This window comes from Phyllostomus discolor, chromosome 3 (genome assembly GCF_004126475.2).
Source record: "Phyllostomus discolor isolate MPI-MPIP mPhyDis1 chromosome 3, mPhyDis1.pri.v3, whole genome shotgun sequence".
Taxonomy (NCBI): Eukaryota; Metazoa; Chordata; class Mammalia; order Chiroptera; family Phyllostomidae; genus Phyllostomus; species Phyllostomus discolor.
In genome coordinates, this window is record NC_040905.2 from 214,155,047 (window position 1) to 214,173,643 (window position 18,597).

Sequence of the window (18,597 nt, forward strand, 5' to 3'; positions counted from 1 at the left end):
GACAGGACACTGGGCAGGCGGTGCTTCTGCTCCGGCCCCGACCTGGAGGAGTGACACTCCCGGAACCCACTGCAGAAGTCAGGCGGGTGATTTCCTAACTTTCACCCTGAAGGAAGCAGGTACTGCAACGGAACGTCGTCTTTGCGAGAGGGACGGACGACTTCCTGCCGAGCGGCCGCTGGGCTCCCGGAGACCAGGAGGGGAAACTTCCCCCTACCTGAGGCCGCACGCAGCCGCGTGGCTGCAGGTGGGAGGTTTCCACGGTGGCTTCTGGCCAACTCAGCCTCCAGTCCGGAACCCGGATCGGAGGCAGGCCGGCCTGGCCGCCGCAGGTTCCCGGGGACGCGGTGTTTGGGGTGGGGGAATTCCGACGGCAAACCAGGTGGTCTCAGGCAGCGTGATGCAAGCACCCCCGCCCCCACGTGGACTGTTCACGTCGGAGAACTTCAAAGCCTGCCCGCTCTTCGGCTTTCTCCGTCCTCCGGCAGTTGCTCCGGATGGCCCCTGGGGGTGGAGGTGCCAGAGGTGCTGTGTGACTCCACGTAAGGAAGCGCGTCTCTCTGAGCTTCTGCTCCCTTTTCTGCAAAACGAAGAGTGAACTCCTGCTCTCGGGTCCCTGGTGTGAGATGAGATGCTGTTCGTCGGCTGGGTGGACAGGCCCGAGCTTTCCCAGATGGACAGGCCACCAGTTCGGCCCCGGCGCTCCGCTGGCACAAGGGAAGCAGACAGGCCACAGGCCCTGCACACTAAGAGGCAGTGTTGGGGTCAGCACTCCGCCCTCCCAGCGCTGCCCCCCCTTTTTTCCCTGGCCCAGACCACTGCCTTGTTTCCAGATGTTTCCATTTGTATTCCCCATTTCTGTGTGTCTGGAGGCCATAGGCTGTGCATTCCTTTTGTTGGTGGTAAAAGTCACGTAACGTAAAATTCTCCATTTAAACTACACAATCGTGTCATTTGCACATCCGTAATATCGGGCGGCCGTCACCACTGTCTAGTTCTAGAACACTTCCCCCGAGGAGACCGCGCCGCCTTCATACCCTGGAGAGGAGCGGGGCCTTTTCGTCCTTTTTCTTATAAACGTAACTCAAGCTGGGGGGGCGGGGGGGGGGGCGGGGCGGGGAAGGCGCCACCGCGGTGCCCTCGGCCTGGGGCTGACCCTTCGTGGACACCGGCCAGGTTCTCCACAGGTGAGGGGCAGCGAGGGGTTTGCCGCGAGAGTCCCAATCCTCTCGCGGCGCACGGGGCTCCGCGGAAACCGAGCCCCGCGGGCTCCGCCGGGGAAACCCGAGGGGTGAATGAATGAAGTATGACGTCACGACCTCGCCAACCAATCGGCGCCCGCTGCGGCTCGTTGCGTGCTTCTGGTGGGCTTTTTTGTCAGTCCGTCAAGGGAAGGCGGAGACGGAGGGGCGGGGGAGAAATCTGGCCAATCGGAGCCCGCTGCGGCTCCCCGGGTGCTCTGGTAGGCTCTTGTGTCAGTCCGTCAGGAGGGCTCGGGGGCGGGTCCTCGGCGGCGGCGGCGGCGGCGGCGGCGGCGGCACCGGCTGGGCGGGAGCGCAGGTCTGGCCGCGCGGCGACCGTTGGTGAGTCGGACCGCCTGGGTTGACGCCGGGGTCGGGGGTCGCGGTCTGGGCGGGGGCGCGCGATGCTGGGAGGCCGGGCCGGGAGGCTGGGCCGCCGCCGCCGCGGCCGCCGCGCGGGCCCGAGGGGATTTTTCGAGGCGCGGGAACCGGAAACTGAAAGTCGGCACGGGGCCGGAGCAGGAAAGTTCGCGAACGCCCGCGGGCGCCCCGCCGGGGGTCCACACCGCGGGGTCCACGCGGCCGGGTCGCGATGCAGGGCCAGGGCCCGGGCGCACAGCGCAGCCTCTCCCCGGCGTCGCTGCCCCGAGCCCCCGTTGCGGCCTGTGGGCGCCTCAGCCCTTCCTCCCCCGGCCGGAGCGGAGCGCTCCCCTGCCGCTGCCTGGTCCCCTCGTCCTGCCCGCAGAGGGGCCCCCCGACCTGTGGCGGTGTGGACGAGTCCTCGCACCTCGGGGCAGCGCTCGGGCCTCCGCGCCGGCCCCTCGCGCCCCCCCTCGCGCCCCCCCCCGCCGCGGCCTAGCTCCCGGCCCCCGCCGTCCGCCCACCCACCTGCCCCCAGACTCCGCTTCCTGCCCCTGCCCTGGCGCCCGCGCCCTCGCCCTCGCCGCCGGCCCCAGCCTCCCATTCATTCTGTCGTTCGTGGAAGCGGTCCTCGGTCCGCTCACGTCAGGGTGGCGGTCGGGGTGCTCGGGCCAGCCCGCAGCCCGCCCCCGGCCCGGGGAAGCCCGAGCGGAGGCCGGGTGGTCTCTTCGGGCCTCTGGACCTGGCGCGCTCCCTGGGACGGCGCGCCGCACGGGAGCGCCAGGGGGCGGGACGCGGCCCACGCTGCTGGAGGTGCCTGGTGAGGACACGGACTTGGCTGGAACACGGGCCTCCCGCCCGCCGGGATCCAGCGTGGAGGCAGCTGCCCCAGGGATGGAGCCTGGAGTCGGGCGGGCGGGGGAGGCTCTTGGGTCACAGAGCGGCCGGCCTCGATGGCGACAGGGGAGGCCCCAGGGCAGCTGCTCAGCCCGCAGCGAGGTGTCCAGGGGCGGCTTGTCACCGTGGAGAGCTGCGATGTGAAGTGCTCCCAGCCAACCCGGAATCGTTGCTTGAGTGTTGTTTAAACAGCCTTATTGCAGCATAATTTACGCACCACAAAATTTACTGTTGCATGAGTTTCAAACGAGCAAAGTCCCAATAGCTGCTTTTCCTAGAGCCTCCTCCCAGCCGCCGAGGCTGGCAGTGACCTCACAGGCCCGAGCCGCTGCTCTCCAGGCCCAGCCCTGCGCCCCCGCTCAGCCCCCCAGGCTGCAGCCTCTAAAGGCTCTCCTGGGCCTCTGCTCTGTGCCTGCCGGTCCTTTGTCCTGGGACAGCCCTTCCTGTGTGCCCCTGCGCCCAGACCTCTGCCACCTGAGGCTGTACTGTGCCACGCGGCCCTGTCGACTCCAGCGCCGTGCGTGATCTGCGGCTGGAGCCGGGACATTAGAGCCAGTGCGGGTGGGCAGGGAAGGGGACGGGCGCGCCTCTGTGTGCGGCAGTGGCGTGGGGGAGGGGCTGTCAGCCGGGCCTCTCTCTCTATAGGAGTTTCTCCACTTACTGGGCAAGTTAACCTGAAATTAACCTGAATCACTGGGGACCGGAGAGATGCGTTGTTCTGACAGCGTCCGGGGACCGGGGCGCGGGATGTACAGCGGCCACTGGTTGCTAGAAAAGGCAGGGGAGTGCGGGAAGGTCCAGGGAGCAGAATCCAGAAGGACGTACCCACCGGCCCCATGGGCATGCTGAGAGTGGGCGCAGCCTCTGTCTGTCCTCCAGTCCACACTTGCTCGGGTGCCCCGTCCTCCCGTGCGCCGGGCCGCGTGTCCACAGGGAGGGCACACCACGGCCCGGCGGCTGGGCCTGGGCGCGGTGAGGCGGGCTCTGCAGACGCTGCCCCAGAGAGCTGAGACGTGTCCGGCGTCGGCCAGGGGCAGGGTGGAGACCGTGTCCCCTGCGGGGCCCAGCAGGGGTGGAGGTGGCGTTTACATGGTGGTCTCAGGGACTGGCAGTGATTAGACGGGGAACACAGCCGGGGTGGGGGGGGAGGAGAGGAGAGGGGTGACTCAGCTCGCAGGAATGGCTGGCCCGGGGCCCGGGGGCCCTGCTGTGGGCCAGGTTAGTGGGTGCACAGGGCTGGGAGGCTGGGGAGCAGCCGGGAGTCGCTCGTGTACCCGCTGCTGCTCAGGCCAGGGCCCCTTCTCCCCCCGCCCCCCGCCCTGCCTCCTGGCGCTCACATCCTAGAAGGGACGGTCAGTGAGGGTCCTAGGGGAGGCTGCCCGTGAGCAGAGACCCTCCGGCTGGCAGGGTGGAGCTGGGACGTCTTGGGGAGGAGCGAGTGGCCCAGCCGCGTGGTGAGGCCCCTCTGGTGGCCAGGAGGGCCTGGAGAGGCCGAGGCAGCGAGCCTGGTCCCTGCAGACGGGGCCAGGGCCTGGCAGCTGGTGGAGGGAAGGCGCTGGGCTTATGGGCACGCTGGAGGGGGCGGGTGAGAGGTGTGCGATCTGTGAGAATCTGGCCCTGGCAACTGGGGGGGGGTGCACCCGCCCTGGACACCCCCCGGGGGACAGGGGGACAGAGTAGAGGAGCGGGCGGCCATCTGGGTCGCAGGAGACAGGACGGAACTGCTGCGTCTCGATGAGCCAGCCTGCCCCGTCGTTCAGCAGGGGGAGGGGGTGTGTTGGTGCCACAGGGAAGGGGGGGACGGGGGGGGGGCTGGCTGCAGGGCCAGGGGGCCTCCCGGCTGCATGTGCGCTGGGGAGGACAGCTGTCAGGCATGTGCCCGTCGCCTGCTTGATGTGATGCTGGCCTGAGAGCAGGCGGCCCCCGTGCGAAGCCGCGGGTGGGCCGTGTGTTCCTCGTGAGGGGCTCACACTGAGGCCGCGAGGGGGTGAGCTTCGAGAGCGACCCTTAAGTGGGTGTGTCACGTGGCCCGGCTGTGCAGGGCGGAGGCTGCTGTGGGAGGGGCGGTGAGTCTCTGAGGTTCATGCTGGCACTAGGGACTCGCTAGGGTGAGGCCCGGGTAGGGTGGCAGCATGGTGCCCGCCCCGCCCCCCGCCCCCAGCCCGAGCCTGTGCTGCGCGTCTGATGGGACGTGGATCTGGGCGGCACCGGCCATCATGCCAGCTCCGCCAGCTCTCAGGGGCCGTCGCTGGTCTCGGGCGGTTGGGCGGGCACGGCGGTCGCACAGCCAGGGACAGCCACCTGGGGGAGGAGGTGCGAGGGCCGAGCAGGGGCTCCCTGTTTCTCCAGCGTGCCACCCCGCTGGCCCCGAGGTGCACTCTCCACCCCAAATGCTCTCTGACCCCGGTCCTGTGGGGTTTTCAGGGGTTCCGCCATGAAGCAGGACGGGTCAGCGCACAGCCGCTGGCTATTAAGTCCGTTTGCAGGGCCCCCCCCCGGAACGGGGGGGTGGCTGGCGTCCCGAGGGGCTTGGAGGCCGTGTGCCAGGGCCCGGGAGGAGACCACACAAGCATCCAACACATCACATACCGTACTACACCTCCGAAGTCCCACTGTCCCCGCGCCCCTCCCCCTCTCCGTGGGGGGCATTGCCTGACCTTGATGCGGAGACCTGAAGTCCCTCCGTGAACATGCTCTGTACGTGGAAGACGTGCCTTTGACACGGGGTGGCTGCCGTGGGAGGCGGTGCACTCCCGTCAGGGGGGGGTTTGGGGACGGGAGGCTCTGCCAACAACGGGGCTCGTGGGTCCCGTTTGTGCCACCGCACCCGAGAGTGGGGGGGGGGGGGGACACGGAAGCTCCAAAGCACGAGCAGGGCGTCTGGCTTGGTTCTGGGTCGCTGTGCTCAGGACACCTGCCCACGGCTGCTGCCCCAAGGGCAGGACCCCTTCCCGGGCAGGCCTATGGGGGGCCGTCGGGGGCCCGGGCCAGCGTGGCTGCTGCCGGAGGGAGGTTGGGACGGGCCCGAGACACGCAGGTTGGCTCCGAGGGTTTGGGCAGGTGCGAGGGGGCTGTGGGAGCCGTCAACCTGGGCACGACTCCTTTGTCCTGGCGCCGTTCCTGAGACGGTCCTGGGGAGTTCAGATGCGCTGATGGTGAGATTCGGATGCAGCGTCGGGGACTTAACAACGCCCAGGGTGCACAGGGGCACCCTGCGCCCGTCCGGCCTGTGGCTGGCGCCCTGGTGCCGGTGAGCTCAGGCCCCCTCCTGTGTGTCGGGCGGCCGCGACCGCAGAGCCGGGGGAGCACGGAGGCCGAGGCCGAGGCCCAGCCGTGTGTCGGGGCTGTTTCCTGTTCCTGCCGGTCGAAAGGGACGCCGGTTTTGCATCGGACAGGAGCCAGTCAGGGGCGCCGGAGCGCGGGTGCCGCCTGCCACCGAAGGTGGGGTGTGGACGCGAGGAGCAGAGCCCGGTCTGACGGCCGGACGTGGCGGTGCCCTCCCTCGGCGCCCAGCGCGCGGCCTGCCTTCCGCACCGGCTGTGCTGCCCGCCGGGAGCGCGCTGTGGCCACAGTCCCGCACGCTTGGTGTTCTGTCCCCCACGTCACAGCGAGCACGCAGCCGGGTTTCGACTGAAAACGTGGCCCCTGGTTCCTTCTCAGCAACACTGTGACCCCTGTGTCTGGCGCGGCCGGAGCAGCGACTGTAAGCCGTGAGCGGTTCGTGGAGTCCATCTGGCGGCGTGGCTGGGAGGAGTGGCTGTGTGGTCTGCCCCCACCCCCCCCACCCCCGTGCGCGTGGGGCCGGTCGCAGACGGGGCCGGGCAGCGCTCTCGGCGCAGCGGGACTGTGGGGCCAGCACCGCCTGGAGGACGCGTTCTCGGGGCCGCCGTCTCCTGGTCTGCGTCTGCGCCCTCGGGCTGGAGCGGGTGGGTCGTCCGGCCGTGGGGTGGGTGGAGGGGTGGACCAGGGCCCAGGGTGGCCCTGTGTCCAGAAAGCCCGTGGACTGCGAGCGAGCGGCAAGTGTGCCCTTGCGTGGAGTGGCCCTGGGCTCGGCGTCTGCTGGGGCCGGGGGTCTCGGCAGGCCGGGAGACTGTGGTGGGCCGCACAGGGCCCTCGGGTGTGAGGCTCCTTCCCCAGGGCCAGCCCCCCCCTCCCCGGCAAAGACTCAGAGCAGCCCCGCCTGTCACTATGTCCTGTGGTGTCAGGGCAGAGGTACAGCCTCCGTCCGAGTGTCCTCGCTGCTCTGCGCAGACCCTGTCCCCTCCTGGGGGACACAGCCTCCTGGATGGAAGGGCGCAGGCTCCGGCCGCGGCGGGGGCAGCCCTGAGAACGTGTGTCCCGGCGCGGGACGGAGGGCCCGTCCGTGCCTGCAGGGGCAGCGCTTCACGCTCGGGGGCTGCTGGGCGGTGTCAGCAGGGGGTGGCGGCCTCCGTGCTCAGATGCAGGCCGGGTGCCGTGGGGGGCAGCCGCCGGCCTGGGGGCTGCCAGGCCGGCGTGCGGGTGCCCGCTGGGTGCTGGGGGCAGGGCGCCCCTGCGGCCAGTCCCGCTGTCTGTGTGGTGGTGGAGGCAGGGCCGGGTCGTCTCCCAGGCTTCCCCGAGTGCTCGGGTCCCGCCTCTCAGGTTCTTGCCCCCCCCCCCCCCCCCAGCCTGACCACCCGCAGCCCTGACCACCGGGCCGGGCGCTCTCCCCGGAGGGTCTCGGTGGAGGCGGGTGCCCCACAGGACGGCCCTGATGCGCTCTGCCCCTCCTCAGGGCTCGGTGTCCCCGGGGCGCGGCTCCCATGGCTGCGGCCAGCGTGACCCCTCCCAGCACCCTGGACGCGCTGCAGTTCGGCTTCTCCAGGACCGTGCTGGGCACCAAGCTGGAGGACAAGTACCTGTGCTCCGCCTGCAAGAACGTCCTGCGCAGGCCCTTCCAGGCGCAGTGCGGCCACCGCTACTGCTCCTTCTGCCTGAGCAGCATCCTCAGGTACTGGCGGGGCTGGGGGGGCCAGGGCGGGGCACGGTGGAGCAGGTGCGCCCCAGGAGCTGCGCTCCGGGCCAGCCCTGGTGGACGCGGACGCTGACGGCGGGGCGGAGGCCCTCTGTGGGCGGGGCTGCGCCGGCTGCAGCCTGCGTGTGGGGGGCCGGGCGCTGCCGCGGATGGTTTCTGCGGTCCCCCGCCTGGCAGCACCGGCTCGCTGCTCTAGGCTGCGGATGCACACCGAGCGCACGTGGGGCCTGCGGGGAGGTCTGCCCGGTGGGCCGCCGGGGGCGGGCTGGTGGCGCGGCGAGAGGGCTGCGCCTGCCTCTGAGCGGGAGCGCCTTGCTCACGGGGGGCGGCCGTCCGAGGAGCCGGCCTCCCCGCTGTTCTGCGCCTTCTGAACCTCACGCTGACCCGTGCGTGTCGCTGACGTGGGAACGGTGAGAACACGTGGGTGGCGCGGGCCCGCGGCGGCAGCGCTCACGCAGCGTCTCCCTCCGCCAGCTCCGGGCCCCAGAACTGCGCCGCCTGCGTGCAGGAGGGCATATACGAAGAGGGCGTCTCGATTCTGGAGAGCAGCTCGGTAAGTGGGGGGTCCCGCGGCGGAAGCGCTGACCGGAAGGCGCTTCGCGTTTCCTCCAACGCCGAGGGCAGACGGAACCTCGGCCGCTGGAGAGGACCCGCCGCTGCGGGGGCGTCCGGCGTGGACGGGTTGGGTGCGGAGGACTGGGGCCTGCGGGGCCGGCGGCCGGGCTGGGAGGAGGCTTCACCGCGCGGCCCCGCTCTCCGCAGGCTTTCCCGGACAATGCTGCCCGCAGGGAGGTGGAGAGCCTGCCGGCTGTCTGCCCCAGCGAGGGCTGCACCTGGAAGGGGACCCTCAAAGAGTACGAGGTAGGGCCTCCCCGGGGGGCAGTGGCCCCGGAGCCTGCACAGCACCTCCCGGGTATGTGGGGGAGGGCCAGGGGCTCTGGTAACACGCCCGTGGGGACCCAGCCGTGCGGAGTGCAGACCCGCCCCTTGGACCCCTGAGTGGTGGGGGTCCAGTCCGCGCAGGAAACCGGCCCTCTGGCTCGGTGGGCTCCTCCGTCCGGTCGGCAGGCGAGGCTTTCCTGTTCCGAGCCGTGCGGATGCCGGGGGCCGCGGGAGCCGCCTGCACGGGCCTCCTGGGGCCGCAGAGAGGCCCCTGGCCGGGGCGGGCAGGGCTGGTGCGCGAGGCTTCTCCGCGGCCGGTCTCTGCCCGGCGCGGGGCTGTCGTCCCTGTGTCGGTCCCCTGGGCTTCTGTGTGGTGGGCACCTGGCCCAGCCCTGCCGCCTGGAGGCCCGGAGGTGCCCCAGCGCGTCCAGTGGTCTGTCACCTTCTTCCTAACGGGCATCCTCTGCCAGCATGTCTTGGGGGGGTCACTTGCACGCAAGGTTCGCAGCGGCCACGCGCCCGCCGCGGACGGAGGGACAAACGAGACGCGGCGGGTTCAGGCCACGGGCCGGCGCGCGGCCGGGAACAGGACGGGGCCTGACCCGGCCGGAGCGCGGACAGGCCTGGAGGGCACTGTGCCCGGCGAGAGGAGCCGGGCCCGGGAGGAGGGGCCCTGGGGGTCCCTGGGGGAGCCCCACTCGGAGTCTGGACGCAGTGGTGGTGGCCGGGGTGGGGGTGGGGGCGGTGTGCAGAGGGACAGGCCGGGCTCTGCGGGCGGCGAGGCCGGGTTCTCCCGTGGTCAGGCGCGCTCCCACCGGGGCGGCGCAGCCAGCCGCGCGTGGGCCTGGAGTGGCGTCGGGTCTGCGCGGGGATCCTGGGGCCCTGGGGGGCTTCTCCCTGTCTCTCCCTGCCACTTGCTGCTCTTGCGCTCCGGGCCGCCGGGCTGCGTGGTCTTGGGGCGCCCGACTGTGTGCTGGGTTCTGCCAGAGAAGCGGCCGGGCCGGGCCGGGAGGGCCCTCTTGGGGGTGGACAGGGAGATGCACCGGGGCCCTCTGGGCCCCCCCGTCCCCCGGGAGCAGAGGCTTCTGCCCTGTGGACGGAGGCCCGGCCGCCCCGAGGCCGCCGGGCTGCACCCGCGGAGACCAGCAGTGCTGCTGCTGCTGCTGCTGCTGCTGCGTCCGGACCGGCAGCTGCTCCTGCCGTTCAGGGGGCCTCGGGGTCGGGGTCTCCTGGGCAGGGCGGGCCCTGTCGGGCCCGGGGGGGGGGGCACTGTGCCTCCTGGGGGGACTGAGAGGTCCTCAGGAACAGGTGGGCTGACCCCTGTTCCTGACTCTTCTGGGGTCTCTGCCACCTCCAGGCCTGTGCTGCCAGCAGCGGCGGCGGCGCGGGCCTCCCGCCGAGGCCAGGGACGGCAGCCAGCCCTGGGCCCCGAGGCACGCGGGCTGGAAAGTCCCTGGCTGCCCCGAGCTCCGGAAAGTCCCCGAGAGCTGGTTCGGTCATGTGGGAGGGCGGTGCTGCCCCGGGACACGCTGGCCGTGGCCTTTGACATGCCGATCGACCTCTCCCGCCTGTCCACGCCACGGGCCTCGGGGCGCGGGTGGCCCCCGCCCACCCCGCCGGGCTGGGGCCCGCTGTCACGTCTGAGCAGGCTCGGCCCAGCTCGGGGCGGCTGGGCCCTGGGGTGGCGCCGTGGGCGTGCACGCTGCGGTGCAGGCGGACGGCTGTGCCCCGCGGTGGTGTCAGCGCCGCCCCGGAGCTCAGGGGAGCGTCAGTGCCCAGCCCTCGGGGCACACCTGGGTGCCGACCGCAGCCACGGCTCTGCGGGGAGGGGCCTCGGGGGGGGCAGCGGGGCCGGGCGCTCCTCTCTGCTCTGTGCTCACCCCCTTGTCGGGACTCTGGAGCTCCCCGGGAGTGGGGAGCCAGCGGGGCCTGTTCTGGGCAGAGGTGGCCTCCTGTGGCTGCTGCAGACTCGGACCTGGGGGCAGGTGGGCAGGTGTGACCCCCCCCCCCGCCCCTGTGCCCTCGGGCCCCTGCCCGGAAGCGCCTGCGCCCTCCAGGGGCCTCGCGCCCTGGCCGGGGGCTGCGCCGAGGCCTCCGCCGAGGCCCGGCGGGGTCCGCTGTGCTGACTGCCTGCTGCTCGGTGCGGCCCCAGCCGGGCCCTGCGCTCGGGGCTCACGGGGCGGGGGGACCCCTGCCCAGGAGGCCACGGTGCCCTCTGGGCGTGGGAGGGCCCGCTGGGGCTGAGCCCGGAGGAGGGTGCGCTCTGGGGAGCAGGGGTGCGGGGAGTCAGGTCTCGCCTCGAGGTCGCCCGCCGCTCCTGCCCCCTCCTGAGCGACAAGTGCGGGGCCTCCGGGGGGAGGTGTGGCCTGCATGTCAGAGCGTGGACTCGGAGCTGGGGAGCAGCACGCTCGGGGCCTCCTTGTGCCTCCTGAGGCCATGGTGCCCCTGCTCTCCAGGCACCCCTGAGCTGCCCCTGCTTGTGGGGGGACCCCTGTGCAGGGCCCCCCTCCCAGCAGCTTCCTTTTCTCCACGTTATCCCCCGTGGCACACGGCGGTGTGTCCCCTCGGAAACTTCACGTCCTGCTCGGTGAAGCAGCCGGTCACAGGGGGGCAGCCCCGTGAGGCCCCGCTCCCACGCAGTCCCCGCAGGAGGCGGGGCAGACCCACAGAGACAGGGAGCCCCCGGTGGGGCCGGGGCTGGGGGAGGGGCAGGGGTGGGAGTGGGATTCCACGGGGACCGAGCGTCCGTGTGGGACGACGGACGGTCCTGGAGAGGGCGGTGGTGGTGGCAGCTGCACAGCGGTGGGACTGTCCCTGCTGCCGCCGAGCCACGTGCGCCCCGAGACGGGGGACAGGGACGGTCCCTGGTGCGTGTGATTTCGTCGCAGTGAGAGAAGCACGGCCACAAGCCCGCAGCCCTCGCGGCCCCACCTCCCGCTGCTTCTCCGTCCCCCTCACGGCGGCTCTTCCCCGGGGCTGGCTGCTCAGCCCACGGCCCCGTGGGGCTGGTCAGGGGCCCAGACTGGCCGGTTCTTCCTGCCGCCTCCGAGGCTCCAGGCTCGTGGCACGTGCCCTGGTCCTGCCCTCCCTCACCTTCCCCTGGTCCAGGTGGCCATCCTGGTCCCTCAGAGCCCGCGGGGTCTCCTGGTCGGCTCGTGCGCAGCGAGGCAGCGGCCTGAGGCCGGGCTGGAGCGGGGCCCCTCGGACTCCTGGCCCCCGGAGCCTGAGCGGGCCCCTGCGCTGCACACCGCGCTGGCTTCTCCTGGGTCACTCGCAGGCCCCTCCCCTCCTGACCCCTGCAGGCTGTCACTCAGAGGCCCTGCTGGGACCTTGTGTCCCTAGGACGGGCCTCAGGGCCTCCCTGGCCACAGGAGGGTGGGGCTGGCCGGCCCTGTGTGCAGTGGCACGAGTCTGGCCCTGGCCCCTTGGCCCCTTCTCACAGCCGTCGACCCGGGTCCCGCCTCTGCCTCCTCTGCAGGCTGCCCGGCCCCCGGCCAGCCTTGTCCCTGCGTCGCCTGCTGGGACCCGGCTGCCCCTCTCTGCTCCTGCCCCCCTGCACCTGTCCCTGTCCCTGCCTGTGCGCCCGTCTCACTGTCCGGCCAGTGTCCCTGAACTTCACTAGGAGCAGTCCCCTCTGTGCCCCGTGGTCGGCACAGGGAGGGACGCCCCTGGGGTCGCAGCGTGGGCGGGGTGCCGCCGGCTGGAGTGGGCCCTGGCCCCCGGCCCGGAGCGGAGGTGGTGGGCGGGTCCGATTCTCGGCGCCTGGCGTGTGGCCCTCGCCGGCACCGTGGGGTCACCAAGGGGGGAGCCACGGCTGGGTGGCCACCGGCAGGACGTGTGTGGTGTGGCCGCCACGGTGTCCGGGGGCGCCCTGTGCACACGGTGCTCCCTGTGTCGCCAGAGCTGCCACGAAGGACACTGCCCCTTCCTGCTGACCGAGTGCCCGGCGTGCAGGAGCCTGGTGCGGCTCGGCGAGAAGGAGCGGCATGCGGAGCAGGAGTGCCCGCAGCGGAGCCTCAGCTGCCGGCACTGCAGGGCCCCCTGCTGCGGGGCCGACGTGGAGGTGAGGGCGGGCTGGGCGTCGCTGGGGCGCAGGGGTGGGGCGCGGGGGCCGGGCCCCCTCCTCTCAAAGGGCTGCTTCCGTTCAGGGAGCTCACGCCCACCAGGGGGCGGGGGGGCAGCGTGGGCCTCAGCTCCCTCCCGGGGCGGTCAGCGTCCCTGTGCTGGGCCGACGAGGCAGGTCCCAGGGGTCGCGCCGTCCCGTCCTGCCCCGCCCCGAGCTGCCTCCGAGCGCCGCTGCCACGCCCAGACGGACGGTGGCTCCTTGCCGCCTCTCCGTGGCGGTCGTGGTCGTGGGCCGCACTCTGACGTGGCGGCGTGGCCTCTCTGCACCGTGGGCAGGTCCCCGTGGGCGTTTGTCCCTCATGTGTGAGTGCAGGAGAGGCTGCCCAGTCCGTGCTGGCCCCCAGGGTGTCCCTCACATGTCCCTCTGTCCCCCCCTCCCAAGAAACCCGAGACCTGGAGGCTGGTCTGGGCCAGCCCGTCGGGTGGACGCCAGGCGCTCTCTGAGACGTTCCGGCTAGTCGGTCCGTCGCCAGAAAGCCCCGCGGTGCCCACCTCGGCCAGCACGGCTGTCCGCACCGTGCGGACCCGTCTCGGTCAGGCTGCAGACGGGCTCGGGCGGCCGCTGGAGGAGAGGAGGGTCTCACAGCTCTGAGGCTCCCCGGGGCCTGTGGGACCCGCCGGTGCCGGTGCCATCGTCGAGGCGGGGGTCTTGGGGGGCCGAGGGCCCGCCACGTGCCCAGGTGCTGGGCCCGGTCTCTGCGTCCGAGTCCCCCCCACATCCTCCCTGATGCTCCTGGTGCTTCCCTCGAAGGCGCACCACGAGATCTGCCCCAAGTTCCCCCTGACGTGTGACATCTGCGGCAAGAAGAAGATCCCCCGCGAGAAGGTGAGTCGTGTGCTGAGCCCCCCATCTGGGGCCGGCGGGTGGCAGGAGCCTGGGCCGCGAGGGCCCGGCCGTGGGGTCACCTGCCGGCAGCCTGGGTGGCGGCCCCTGCCCTGCACCCACAGTGCAGGTTGGGCACAGGCTGCGGGCGCCCGGCTGTGGGAGAGGTCCCCGCCTTGGTCTGCGCTGCCACGTCCGGTGGGTCCCCACCTCCTGTGCTCGCAGCCCTTCTGCTGCGGAAACCCTTCGTCCCTCCAGCCGCACGGCACGGGGCTCGCCGCGCGGCCCGTCTGAGGGCAGCCCCGCCCCCCGGCGGCGCTGCTCCGGGCGGCCGGCTCCTGTGTCCCCCGCTGCTGCTGAGCGTGGGGGCCGCTCTCTCCGAGGGGGGCTGCCGTGTGCACAGCGGCCCCGGGGCTTGCCGAGGGCGGAGCCCACGCCTGACGGGGGGCGTGGGCTCCCCTGCCCCAGGGCGCCGCGTCCGGCCTCACGCCTGTGTGGCGGGGAGACGGTTTCTGGGGCGGTTTCCATTGGCATGTCCCAAGCGTGAGCACGGTGAGCGAGCGCTTTTTCGCCTCAAGGTCACTGGTGTCTCTTGCACCTGAGGGAGACCCGGCACCTCCTGCCCGTTCCTTCTCGGAAGGGGGGCTCCGTCTGGAGGCGACGCCCTCCGCCCTCGAGCTCCGCCTGCTGCAGGTTTCGCTGGGAGGCGCTGCCCCAGGTCCCCGCTGCTCTGCCAGCTCCGACCCGGGTCGGGCCGTGTCCCTGTTCCCGGGGCCGCTGTTCCCCCGCCCCAGGCCCCCCTGGTGGGGCCGCTGCTGGGGGTCCTGCGGCCGCTCCACTTGTGGGAGCGCCCATGTGTGCTCCCTGAGTCCAGGGGCTGCGTGTCCGTGCGCGGCTGGCTCCCCTCCCGGCCCCCTTTTCTGCTCTGGGGGTCCTGGCGCTGTTCTGGGTCAGGGCCGCAGGGGATCGGAGTGGGTGTCTGCCCCCGCCCCCGGACAGGCCAGCCCCTCCTCGTCCCCGGCTCCGTGGAAACGGGCTCCTGGCCCCAGCGCCGGGCACTCTGACCCGCTGTGCCCCAGACGGGGGGGTGTGGGTGGGGGGGAGGTCTCTGTGTGTGTCCTGAGGCTGCCGTGAGCACGCGAGTGTGAGTGAGTGTGTCTGCACAGGGGTGTGTGGGGGTGCGTGGGGGTGCGCTCTGCCCAGCCGAGCGTGCGGCTCTGGTGACCCCGCGCCCTCCCAGTTTCAGGACCACGTCCGGGCGTGCAGCGAGTGCCGGGCGCCCTGCCGGTTCCGGGACGTCGGCTGCCCCGCAGTGGTGAGTCCGAGGGCTCTTGGGGGGCCCTGTCTCCCGCGCACGCGCCCCCTCCCCGCAGCAGCGCCCGCGGCCGCCCTGCCCGCTCTCCTCCCGCCGATCCCCTCGTCCTCTCGGCCCCCGCCACCCCCGCCCGCGGGCAGAGCCCAGCGCCTCGCACTCCCTGCCGCCCCGGGGGGGGGGGGGGCGCCGCAGACCCCAGCCTCACGCTGGCCCCGCACCTCGTCCAGAACGGGCGCCCGGCTCGCCCCCCGCTGCGGCTGAGAGCCCGGCGGTCCTCCTGGACACCCCCCCGCCCCCGCCCAGCTCGCCTCGGTGGCCCGCGCGGCCCTGGCCCTGGCGCCAGGACCTTGTCCCTCTGCCACAGCCACCGGCCCGGCCGCCCCGCAGCACACCGGCCGCCTCCCGCCCCAGGACCGCGGCCCTCTCTGCTCTGCGCGCCCTGCTCTCTGGGCGGCTCCCCTCCCGGGCAGCCCTCCGCCCAGGAGCCCCCCGCCCGGCGCCCGGCCCTGCTCCTGAGTGGTGGGGCCCAGGCAGCATTTCCGGTCGTGTCCGTCCCCCGGGGCAGGGGGGCCCTCGCCTGCTCCGGCCTCGGGTGTTAGGTTTTCGTTTCCTTTGTCTTTGTATTTGTCCACTGTTGGAGAGAAGGGAAGGAGAGAGGGAGAGAAGCATCAAGGTGTGGTTGCACCTCGTGCACCCCCTGCTGGGGACCTGGCTTGCAACCCAGTCCTGTGCCCTGACTGGGAATCGAACCGGCGACCCCTTTGGTTCTCAGGCCCATGCTCAGCCCACTGAGCCGCAGCAGCCGGGGCTGGCTCTCGGGCTCCTGAGGACAGACAGTGCGTGGGAGCAGTGCTGCCTCTGCCCCTCGGTCCGTCTGTCTGTCCGTCTGCTCCCGTTGCCGGGGAGACCTGGTGCAGGTGGCCGCTGCTCTGAGCTGGCGCCCTGGCCCAGGGCTTTGGCTTCCTAGAGGTCAAAGTGGACGTGACCTCCCAGAGGTCAGAGTGGACTCGCCACAGGTGTGGCGCCAGCCGAGCGGCAGGTCCTGGAGACCTCGTGGGTCCGACCCGGCCGCGGGGCTGTGTCCCGTGTGGTGCGCACGGCGGTCCCTGCGGCTCGTCCCAGGAGACCCCGGGACGCTGCAGTCCCCGTCCGGGCGCCTCCCACGCACGTTCATCGTCTCTCCTTCCGGCCTTCGAGCGCGTTGGCCGCCCCAGGGCCCGCTGTGGGGGTTAGAAGGCTGCAGAGTCGGGGCTGCGCGGGGAGCCCCTTCCCTCCAGCCCCGGGAGCCTGTCCGCGGGGCCCTCTCCCTGTCGCTCTGAGCGCGAGCCGGCCAGCCGGCGGGACGGTGCGGTGGCGCAGTCCTGGGACACGGCAGACTGCCGGCGGGGGTAGAGGGAGCATGGGGGGCAGACGGGGCGGCCAAGCCCCTGGCGTGCACCCTCGCCATCCCCCGAGGCTGCCTGTGGGTCCGGGCTGCGGGCAGGCATGAGGACGACCCCCCCCCCCCCCCGTCTGGACCGCAGGTGGAGGGCGAGAAGCAGCGGGAGCACGAGGGCCAGTGGCTCCGCGAGCACCTGGCCATGCTGCTGCGCGCCGTGGAGGCCGGGCCCCTGCCCCAGAGCCCGGGGGGCGGCCGGGAGGCCGGCGTGCTGGGCCCGGGGCTCCCCGAGGCCGCGGAGCTGCTGCGCAGGTGTGAGGCCCTGGAGCGGAAGACAGCCACCTTCGAGAACATCGTCTGCGTCCTGAACCGGGAGGTGGAGCGGGTGGCCATGACGGCCGAGGCCTGCGGCCGGCAGCACCGGCTGGACCAGGACCGGATCGAAGCCCTGAGCAACAAGGTCGGTGCCCGGCTGGGGCGCGGTGGGGCCCGGGCTGTGGGGGGACAGCCCGACCTCTGGGGGGCCCGCTCCCCGCCTCTGCTCAGAGCCCCCGCCTGAGCCAGGTTCACTGGGGGCCTGGCCTGGGGGCATGTGCCTTGCCTCTCACTAAGACAGCCTCTGGACCCTCAGGCTGGGGGGTCAGGGGTGGGGGTTGGGGGAGGGGGGACGGCGGTCTCACAGGGTGCAGCTGACCTGAGGGGCCGACCCAGGAACGCTAAAGAGCATGGGGACACTGGAGGGCAGGTGGGCGCCTGTGCGGCGGAAGGTGGTCTCCGCGGAGCGGGGTGGGGCGAGGCGCCCGGCCCTGTGCCCTCACGGGCTCCCGGCCCCCAGGTGCAGCAGCTGGAGCGGAGCATCGGCCTGAAGGACCTGGCGGTGGCAGACCTGGAGCAGAAGGTCCGCGAGATGGAGGCGTCCACCTTTGACGGCGTGTTCGTCTGGAAGATCTCCGACTTCGCCCGGAGGCGCCAGGAGGCCGTGGCTGGCCGAGTGCCCGCCATCTTCTCCCCAGGTGCTGCCCAGGGGCTTGGGCCTGAGCTGCCGCTGCACCGGGCACCACATGCCGTCCTGTGAGCGGGCGGGGGCGGGGGGTGCCTCGTGGAGCCGGTGCCCCTGCGCAGAGGGGCCCCCACCGCAGCAGGGCCTCCAGGAGGCGCAGCTGTGTCGGGCGGGCGTCCCTGGGCCAGGCCTGTCCCCACGTGCGCCGGTCCCTGCTCCGGCCTGGGCCCCTTCCCCCCCAGCTCGTGGGTCTCCCGGCGGGCAGGGAGGCGGCTGTGCTCCGCCCGTCCCTCGGGGGATGGCGACAGGGGGGGGGGGGGGTGCCCAGCGCACCCCAGCCGCGCGCCGCCCCCGCCTCATTCCCCCACCCCCCGCCCCCCAGCCTTCTACACCAGCAGGTACGGCTACAAGATGTGCCTGCGCCTGTACCTGAACGGGGACGGCACGGGGCGGGGCACCCACCTGTCGCTCTTCTTCGTGGTGATGCGGGGCCCCAATGACGCCCTCCTGCGCTGGCCCTTCAACCAGAAGGTGCACCAACCGCCCGGGGGGTGGGCTTCGGGGGCCGGGCACGGGCCGGGGTGTGGGGACTGGCACTCCGGTTCCGGCCCTGGGGCAGGCACTGGGCACTGCCACCGGGCGCTCTGGGGGTCGGCGGTGAGAGGTGCTGCCTGGGAGTGGGGGAGCCCGAGTCCGAGGCAGGGGCACGGGCGGGTCGAGGGGGAGGGGGCTTCTCCTGAGAGGAGCGCGGCAGCGTGTGAGGAAACGCCCCGCGGAGGCCGTCGGGAGCCCGGGGCTGGGCCTCGGGCCTGCGGCCCTGGACAGAACCGTCAGCGAGAGCCCGTGTCCCCCAGGGGAGGGGAGAGGCGGGCTCACGCGGCCCCCGACGCTGTCCCCCCAGGTGACCCTGATGCTGCTTGACCAGGACAACCGGGAGCACGTGATCGACGCCTTCAAGCCGGACGTGACCTCGTCCTCCTTCCAGAGGCCCGTCGGCGACATGAACATCGCCAGCGGCTGCCCCCTCTTCTGCCCCGTCTCCAAGATGGAGGCCAAGAACTCCTACGTGCGCGACGACGCCGTCTTCATCAAGGCCATCGTGGACCTGACGGGGCTCTAGCCGCCTCTGCCGGGGCCAGGCAGCCTGGCCAGCGGCCCGGTGAGGAGCTGCCGCGGTGGGCAGGAGCCGCCTCCGGGCAGGGTGCGAGGCCCAGGTCGGGGCTGGGCCGCGGGCTGGAGAGCCCCCCGCCGGCCGTCCCGAGGGCCTGGGAGCTCCCTGCGGCGGGGACGGCTGGGCGAGGCGAGCGGAGGGCAGGCGGGCCCCAGACGGAGGACCCCGGTGCCTGGTCCCGCCCTTGCACCCTGGGGAGCAGGGACGGTCTCGGGCCTGGCGTGGCTCCGAGGGGGCCACGCTGCAGCCCGGCCCGGCCGGCGAGCAGCGAGGTGGCCCGAGTCCTCGGAGCGCCCTGGTGCGCCCGGGCGCACGGTCGGGCCCGAGGGACGGGCGGCGGCCCCGTCGGGCCGCACGAGGTCTCGTTAAACCGTGGGCCCTCTGTGGCGGCGGTGTCCGTCGCCTCCAGCCT

At 72.7% G+C, this 18,597-nt stretch overlaps 1 protein-coding gene across 1 annotated transcript; it reads left to right on the forward strand.

The window, feature by feature from the left end:
* The first annotated feature begins 1,517 nt into the window (after positions 1-1,517).
* On the forward strand, positions 1,518-18,201 carry TRAF2 (TNF receptor associated factor 2). Its single transcript, XM_028522083.2, has 11 exons — positions 1,518-1,583; positions 7,252-7,467; positions 7,966-8,044; positions 8,254-8,352; positions 12,275-12,436; positions 13,250-13,324; positions 14,562-14,636; positions 16,160-16,474; positions 16,850-17,027; positions 17,397-17,545; positions 17,916-18,201. Exons 2-11 carry the CDS (start codon positions 7,280-7,282, stop codon positions 18,132-18,134), a joined length of 1,539 nt encoding a protein of 512 aa, XP_028377884.1. The 5' UTR covers positions 1,518-1,583; positions 7,252-7,279; the 3' UTR covers positions 18,135-18,201.
* Positions 18,202-18,597: the final 396 nt, after the last annotated feature.

What these genes read in the sequence shown, in the direction of transcription:
- TRAF2 (XM_028522083.2), top strand. Translation starts at nt 7,280, where the DNA reads ATGGCTGCGGCCAGCGTGACCCCTCCCAGCACCCTGGACGCGCTGCAG. An exon ending in TCGAAGCCCTGAGCAACAAG is followed by an intron (nt 16,475 to 16,849) that starts GTCGGTGCCCGG and finishes CCCGGCCCCCAG; the next exon opens with GTGCAGCAGCTGGAGCGGAG. An exon ending in GCTGGCCCTTCAACCAGAAG is followed by an intron (nt 17,546 to 17,915) that starts GTGCACCAACCG and finishes CTGTCCCCCCAG; the next exon opens with GTGACCCTGATGCTGCTTGA.